This window comes from Mizuhopecten yessoensis, unplaced genomic scaffold (assembly GCF_002113885.1).
Source record: "Mizuhopecten yessoensis strain PY_sf001 unplaced genomic scaffold, ASM211388v2 scaffold7283, whole genome shotgun sequence".
NCBI lineage: Eukaryota > Metazoa > Mollusca > Bivalvia > Pectinida > Pectinidae > Mizuhopecten > Mizuhopecten yessoensis.
Window position 1 is genome coordinate 1,818,039 of NW_018406970.1, and position 8,627 is coordinate 1,826,665.

Sequence of the window (8,627 nt, forward strand, 5' to 3'; positions counted from 1 at the left end):
AAAAGGGGGCAATTTGGCTATATTGCCATAAACGACTTCTTTCGTAGAACTATACCATGGATATTGATCATATTTGGTTGGAAGCATTCATGGGAGGCAGGGATTCAAAATGGTACAAATGGGGGGGCTGACCCCCCGGGCTACGGGGTGGGGCCAAAAAAAAATGTATTACTTGGAAATGGTTGAGATCCCCACCATATAACCATATATACAATTGCTGAGTATAAAGAGAGGAATGCACATTTGCTTCCAGGATGGCTCTAGGGTCTGGCCCCACCCTTGGAGACTTAACCCCAATGGGTCATAACTTTGAAACAGTTAAGATCCCCACCCCAAAACTATACATACAATTGTTGGGCATAAAGAGACGAATGCAGTCATGATATTAGAATTGATCCTGGGGTCTGGCCACAACCCTAGGGACATAGTTTCTGAGTCACAGCTTGGAAACAGTTGAGATCCCCACCCCATAACCATACATAAAATTGCTGGGCATAAAAAATCAAATTCAGATATGCTACAAGGATTGGCCTTGGGGTCTGGCATATTCCCTTGGATCACATTTGGAGAATATTTTGTCATGATTGCTTGGATATCCAGGTGAGCGATACAGGCCCTCTGGGCCTCTTGTTAAATAATGTCAGTATTCTGATACTGCTTTCAGGGGAGCCTTGACAAAGCCTTGCAAGGCGTGCAGATATATTTGCAGGTACACCAGGATTTATACCCTAAACACATTACATTTAAAAACGGACAAACCGGTTGTTCGGCATAAATTAACAGGCCCAAGCTGAAGAATTTTTTTAGCTCACCTGGCACGAAGTGCCAAGTGAGCTTATGCCGTGGCGCGTCGTCCGTCGTCCGTCCGTCCGTCCGTCCGGCGTCCGGCGTCAATATTTTACTTAAAACGACTTCTTCTTAATAACCAAAAGGCCTAGGGTGATGATATTTGGCCAGAAGCAAACTGGGATGAAGGGCTACAAAGTTTGTTAAAATTAATGACCTTCACCCATTTTCAAGGTCACAGGGGTCAAATATGTTAAAACCTTTAAACATCTTCTTCTCGATAACCAAACTGCCCAGGGAGATGATATTTGGCCAGTAGCATGCTTGGGTGAAGGGCTACCAAGTTTGTTCAAATGAATGACCTTCAATTATATTCAAGGTCACAGGGGTCAATTGTCTTAAAAAACCTTTAAACAACTTCTTCTGAATAACCAAAATGCCCAGGGTGATGATATTTGGCCAGTAGCATGCTGAGATGAAGGGCTACAAAGTTTGTTCAAATGAATGACCTTCACCTATATTCAAGGTCACAGGGGTCAAATATGTTAAAAACATTAAACAACTTCTTCTGAATAACCAAAATGCACAGGGTGATGATATTTGGCCAGTAGCATGCTGGGGTAAAGGGCTATCAAGTTTGTTCAAATGAATGACCTTCACCCATATTCAAGGTCACAGGGGTCAAATATGTTAAAAACATTAAACAACTTCTTCTGAATAACTAAAATGCACAGGGTGATGATATTTGGCCAGTAGCATGCTGAGATGAAGGGCTACAATGTTTGTTCAAATGAATGACCTTCACCCATATTCAAGGTCATAGGGGTCAAATATGTTAAAAACTTCAAACAACTTCTTCTGAATAACCAAAAATGCCCAGGGTGATGATATTTAGTCAGTAGCATAATAGGATCAAGGGCTACCAAGTTTGTTTAAATGTATGACCTTGAATCATATTCAAGGTCACAAGGAGGAAATATGTTCAAAATATAAAAAACTAAAAAAAAACCATTGTTCTGAATAACCAAAAGGCTCAGGATGTTGATATTTAGTCAGTAGCATGCTGGGATAAACGACCTCTTCTGAATAACCATGGGTCCCAGGATGTTGATACTTTGCAAGTTGCATCCTGAGATGAAAGGCTATTAAATTTGTTCAACATAATGACTTTGTTCGACTTTCAATCACAGGGGTGAAATGTTTAAAAAAAAAAATAACAGGTTCTTTTGAATGAATTTTAATCATAAATACTGATATTTTATTTTGCCTGTAGCTTTATTTTAGATCACTTTTAAGGTTACAAGTGTGCGATTTATACCAGGTGAGCGATGCAGGCCCATTGGGCCTCTTGTTTACTTGAGGATCCCGGTACCACAGCCAAACATTTAAACCATGAATTAGAAAATGTTCGTTCTGGTTTGCCTATAGCTTAGATAAATAATATCTGGGGGGAAAAACCAACAATACCATGCGAGATTTTATGAAAAATATTGAAAATGAAATGTGCATTGTGGCTAAACCGGTATTCGAATCCTTGGTCCTTTTTCATGAAACCGTTCTCATGCTCAAGCATGGGTTTCGTGCTCAAACCAGCTTTCTTGTAACTCACTTAAATCATATCAAACAATCAAGAAGTCATATGCATAAACGGAACAAGACATTAGGAATGAGAACAGGTAGCCTACGTCACAGGGACCTGAGAATGTGTTACAGCTATATTTGGACCTAAACTAATGTGTTCAGAGTAATTTAACACGTTTTGGTGTAGCTCGTGTTGATCACTTGCGGTGTCATTTTTACCGAAAGTCGATCTAAACCCCTAAAACGTGTGAAATTACTCTGAACACCTTTGTTTAGGTCCAAATATCGCTGTAACAAATGCTCAGGTCCCTGTGGCCTACGTCTGAAATAGACTTTATATATGGTTCGACATATCTAAAATACATTAATTTAGAGTAACTGTTCAAGGGATGTCATTTTGTTAACACAAAGGGTATCTCGCATTCAAGGTCAACCGATCGCGAGAGCCCCATGGTAATGAGATCTTGATGAATTCCAGTTTAGTTTATACCCTATTTATTTTATTTTGTTCATGTCATACACACAATACATAAGTACAGGATTCAGAAGAAAAAAAAAGTATTTAAATACTTATATGAATCTGTCTCCTTAATTACCGACAAGCGTATGACAACACTACAAAGCTAAAAATGAATACTATGTGTAATAAATGACAAAACTTAAACCATATAAGAGAGAGAGAGAGAGAGAGAGAGAGAGAGAGAGAGAGGGGGGGGGATGTCTTTAATCGTGACTTAGTGATACTGCACTGTAGTTGATACATACAATCGCATACTATAAGATAAGTGAACCCAACATAGGTAAAATAAATGTTTTAAATCATGACAAAGATGATTTGTGACTCACTGGGATTTATGTGACAGCACTGTTAATTTGTGAAACGTTTGGTTTTTAGAAGTAAAATGTTCCAGTTTAAACGTCATGTGGATAGAGTATGTTAAAATATTCAAACGAACCATCCATCCAACTGCCAGTCATATAGGGGTCAAATATCTAAAATAAATGTTAACATCTGCTTAGGTTTCATCGGCGAAACTTCAAACTTGTATAAGTCCTCCAGTGGGCTTGACCGAACGGCCGTTACTGAATCCAAACTGACCTCTAGTTGACCGAGAACTATTCAACAAAACAAATTCCACTGATGAAATTTTAGCCATTCTTAGTAAAACAATCCTCTAAAATCCCTGGCCAGTTTAGTGACACGTATAATCTTGATTGTTGATTCGGAGATTCGGAAACAAATACCATCATCAACATGTGCTTTGATTAGTAAGGAAGTTTTTGTTTTTGTTTTTGCTAAACAATTTCCATAAAGTCAGTTTTAGCCAAATTGCCAAAATTAACGTTACATCATAGGTAGCTACCTTGAAACAGAGAGGGTATACGATACACATCCTCGACTGTGTATTGTAGATCTCTACTTATTTTCTACTTCAATTAACCATAGGAATCTGCATAAAATTTGTGTTTTTGCCAAAAAGACCGGATGACAAGTTTCTGTACCGCGGCTCAGATACCCGTGAGGCATACAACCACCATCATAATGAACGGTCTAGTCCGGCCAAAATGACCTGTCGTATTGACCTCCGATTACCATACTAATAACAGGCGAGTCCATATTCATATAGGGGATCGACACAGCTGGTAGATATGTCCCTAATGATCCCTGTCCCAATGCACTGTGTTTTTTTCGTTTATACAGTAACATCCCTTTAACCTCGGTTTGGATATAACTGTAGCACAGTTGGGCATGCATTGACACTCCCGTTGTCTAGATAGCTCTATTGGTTAAAACAGTTAATAGTATAACAATCTGAAGTAGTTTTCGAACCCCGGTCTAGCCCCCACTTAAAACACCGTTGCTGATTATATTTTATTAATTTCATTTTTATCATTTCTCATATAAGTTCTGAAAGGTGTCCTTTTCACCGTTGTCGACGTCATTCTATTTATCAGAGACTACTTTTTCAGAAATTTATTATCAAATCTATAGTCGTGCTGGAAAAGGCCCAAGTTACATGAAAACCGTCCGTTACGTCCCTGGCGTTTTTTATTTTAACGGTTCTGTGCCCGCCTAGAAAGGTGAAGGCGACTTGTCATTTTACGTGTTACCCTATTTTATTATTACACAACCACGCTACACAAAACCGATCTCCCACAAATGACAGAAACAAAACGATCCTTCAAGTTTTCTCATGTTTAATAGTTATAGCAGCATGTAATCTAAGTATTATATAAAGCGTGAAAATATGAAGTTCAAAGTTTAAATATTCCATCATTTTTAAATAACTTTGCAGTACTATAGGTAACAATGCAGGTGAGCTTTTCGTTGACTTTTGCAACACGATAAAAACATGTGTTTAATAAAGGCACTTGCTTTTAATAGTGGTGAATTGTTAAAATTACAATAACAAAAAGCTGATATCCCACATACGGTATAACATAACGACATATATACCTCTCGTAATACATGAGCACCATACTAGAACAGCTGTTTATCGCCTAGCTGACACGGCCACCTTGAAGTCCAACGGTTTCAGCGTAAGTCCGTATTTACTATCGATTACTGGTTCCTTTCCGGGAATGATTTCAAATAAACATTTTTGAATCATCGACGAGAAAAACAAAAACAGTTCCATCCTTGCAAGTAATTCTCCTGGACACTTCCGCCTTCCTGCACCGAACGGGAGGAAAAGGTCCGCGGTGTTCTTGTCGATATTTCCGTCACAATCTAGGAACCTGGTGGGGTCGAACTGACTGGGATTGTTGAACACTTCCGGGTCATGGTTCACGGACCAGAGATTGACGAAGACGAGGGTGTTTGCCCGGATGAAATGTCCGTCGAGGATCGTATCGCGAGTGGTGCTGTGTGGCAGTGCAAACGGAAATATACAAGAGTGGCGCAGAATCTCCAACATGCAGGCCTCTGTGTAGGGCAGAATATCAATATCATCAAACGACAATTGGCGATTGACACCGACCTTTTCCCGGATCTCTGCGTGCGCAGCTTCCTGAACATCCGGATGTGTGGCCATGAACAGCACTGACCACTGTAAACTACTGGCGATGGTGTCGAACCCTGCGCCGATGAGTTCTTGAACTGTGGTGAGGATATGCTCGTCCGTAAGTCCCACAGCCTCCTTGTCCTCATCAGGGATGTCGTCCGTCGCCTTAATAAGAGCGTCCGTTATATCCCGCATGTGAGACGCGTCATACGTGTCCAAATGTTCCTGTCGCTTTTTCAAGCTGAATTTGTTCATGGTTTCTAGGATACCGATGAACTTGTTGAATGAACTTTTCGTAAAGTGCCTCATCCACGGCATAATATCTACTGGGTTTCCTGCCGCTGCAAACGCCATGAATTCGTCGTTCATCTTAACAAGATGTGTAAAATCTTCGTCATCTCGCTGATAACGTTTACCGAAACACAAAGCGCAGATGATGTTGCCAACCGACAGATAAATTTCGTTGTGAGGGTCGAAGGGGGCGCCCTCTGATCCAAGGAAATTGCTAGTCAGAACGTCCGCTTCCGACACAATAGCCATTTCTATGGGACTGTTTCGTTTATTGGTAAACAGGGCCAGCGAGTTCTGGGCGATACGACGATGCATTTTCCAGCGAGGCCCATAGTCTCCAAATCCCATACTCTTTCCATTTGCTATGAATTTGAAGGAATAAAAGTCAGGTCGGCCGGCGAAGTCTTCGGCCTGTTTGATCATGGCCGATCGTATAGTTTTGAGACCGTTTAACACAATGGTCGGGGTAGTTCCCATCGTAATTTGGAACACATCCCCGTATGTAGCACGAAGTTCTGTCAAATATCTATGAGGCTTTTTACCGAGACTTACCAAATTCCCAATAAGAGGCCAAGGAAACGGCCCAGGCGCCGTGGAGGCCAACTTCCGGTTTTTTGAAGCCCAAATCAGCGACAAAGTAATCACACATCCGATCAAAACAAGCGGTGATATAGACAAATATCCGATCAGTGTTCCAGAAAAGTACGCCATCTTGTTGCACCAAAATAACCAGCAATTTAGAGAACACACTATCTTCTATGTATAACAATGTTTATGGACAATCGGTCCCAACACTAACATGGCGTCGACACTGATCGAGGACTGCGTTAACACTAAAGGCGACCGTGGCCGGAGTGGTGTCTCGTGTCTATGACCGAAAGGGCGGTCAGATGTAGCCATGACCTTGGTTCAAGCGTTACACAAGCGTCTGGTCAGGCTCCTCGCGTTCTGTGTCAGACATCCATTGTCCGGTGATCGCTTGAAGCTGTCAAAGGCGGCATTCCGGCCCATTATATAGCTGCGGACACAATACTGACCACAGTCTATACGTCCAGATTGAATGTCAAGGCCAACGCATCTGACAGCAGCGACTGACCTCGCTTCACCACTTAACAAATCGTCCCAGGTTTTTCACTTAGTACAGTAAGGGCGATTGTTCCATTCTGTCATGTTAAGGTGCATGTAGGCCCGCACAGACAACATATGGCTGGGTGGGCAGATCATCGCATTACTAGTAATACTGTAAAACTGCATAATGGCAAGCGACATGATTTATTCCTGTCGCCTGTGTGTATATAGCCACCGATGCCCTACAACGCTGGTGAATGATGTTTTTTTAATAAATAAATATTTGAACAAATAAAAAACGAATCTCGGTCATCAAATTGACAAAATAAATGCTGAACGTTCATAAGTCCGCGTTCAAAAGTTCGCGTGATTTTATTTATTTTTTATTTTAATATTTTATTTGCATCTGAAAGGGCACAAGTTGTCCAATTTATATAAAAAAAAAAGAGTCTCTTCACAAAAGCATATTATAATATACATTATTTTATATATGCAAATGGCAAAATTTAATTTAATTGATATTTTCAATCACGTTGAGNGGGGGGGGGGGGGGGGGGGGGGGGGAGGGACACATATACTAAATATTACATATATTTAATGTGATCAGATTTAATGTGAGATCGTGGTAATAATCTTCTACGACACAGACGGCACTAATAACACGGTCCACTATTCATTACACCCAGCTTTTCAAAAGTTCATCGTTTCCCGTGCCACGACTGCCTACACCTTTAGCTTTCCATTTTCACCAGTAGCCCGAGTTTCCTCTGGCCCTGACACCAGACTAAGGCATTTTGACAGACATATGTTTGGTGTGTGTTTCCTCTGGCCCTGACACCAGACTTAGTAATTTTGACAGATACATGTCTGGTGTAGACGCGGGCTATTCCATCAGTATATGCGTCAATAGTAGACGGAGACTAATAGTGTGACGTCGACAACGGTGAGTTTTCGTTTCACAAGTGCCGTTTGTATTCTGGGAAGACCAGCTAAAAACACGACTGGCAACATTTAAGATAAACATGATTGATGACTATTACCAACATGTATAATAAATACCAAGAACGTACAATTTCTATAGAAAAGTGGAGGGTGGGCGATGTGTGTGTTTATGTGTGTTTGTGTGTGTTGGTGAATTTAGAACATATTGCCCAGTGTCTTGAAATATTATTTCATTTTTTGTCGGCTTAATTCCAAACTACAAAATAGTCAGCTGCAGGTCAAGAAAAATGCAATCATTCAGTACACAGTACAATTCAATTCGTTGATCTACATAATTCAAGAGTTACAAGGAAAATAGAAATGATAAGATTATTAATCCTAGGTGAGTATAACAATTTAATTAAACCGTTTAATACATTTAAAATTGTCATGGTTGGCTCGGAATGTGCAATCCGTGTGTCAACTTCCTGTTGTATGAGTTGGCGGACGGTAGGATAAGAGGGGCATACGTAAGCTTCTTGAGATAACAGCACTGTTAAGGTTAATTATCAGCATAATTGAAAAAAATGACCTCGGTTTCGATTAATCTTCGGCCGATATTTTACACGGAAGTTCGAAAGAAGCTATTTATAGAACACTATCCCTGGTCGTTCGTTCAATTTAAATGATCTGGTAAAAATAGCAAGAATACGCGAATAAAACATAGCGAGTAGGAATCGTTAGTCCATTGTAGTACGAATATATGTTAATTGCATGCCATTAGCCACTGATGTGAAAGAATGGAAATATATCCGAGTTTAATTGCTCAAAAACCGGAAGTGTTGTAATATTTTATTGTTGAAAACCCGGAAGTGATGTAATCTGACTTCTATTTTACCTCATTTTAAAACTTGAGCCGTGTGTCTCGCATTGCTTAAGAGACAAAGAGTCTATCGTTAGCACACACAAACCAAA

General features: G+C 40.3%; 1 protein-coding gene across 1 annotated transcript; it reads right to left on the bottom strand.

The window, feature by feature from the left end:
* Positions 1-4,549: 4,549 nt before the first annotated feature.
* On the bottom strand, positions 4,550-6,930 carry LOC110453402 (cytochrome P450 1A1-like). Its single transcript, XM_021502330.1, has one exon. The coding sequence runs from the start codon at positions 6,372-6,374 to the stop codon at positions 4,863-4,865; it is 1,512 nt and encodes a 503-aa protein (XP_021358005.1). The 5' UTR covers positions 6,375-6,930; the 3' UTR covers positions 4,550-4,862.
* Positions 6,931-8,627: the final 1,697 nt, after the last annotated feature.

Coding starts and splice junctions, on each gene's coding strand:
- LOC110453402 (XM_021502330.1), bottom strand. CDS start 6,374: ATGGCGTACTTTTCTGGAACACTGATCGGATATTTGTCTATATCACCG.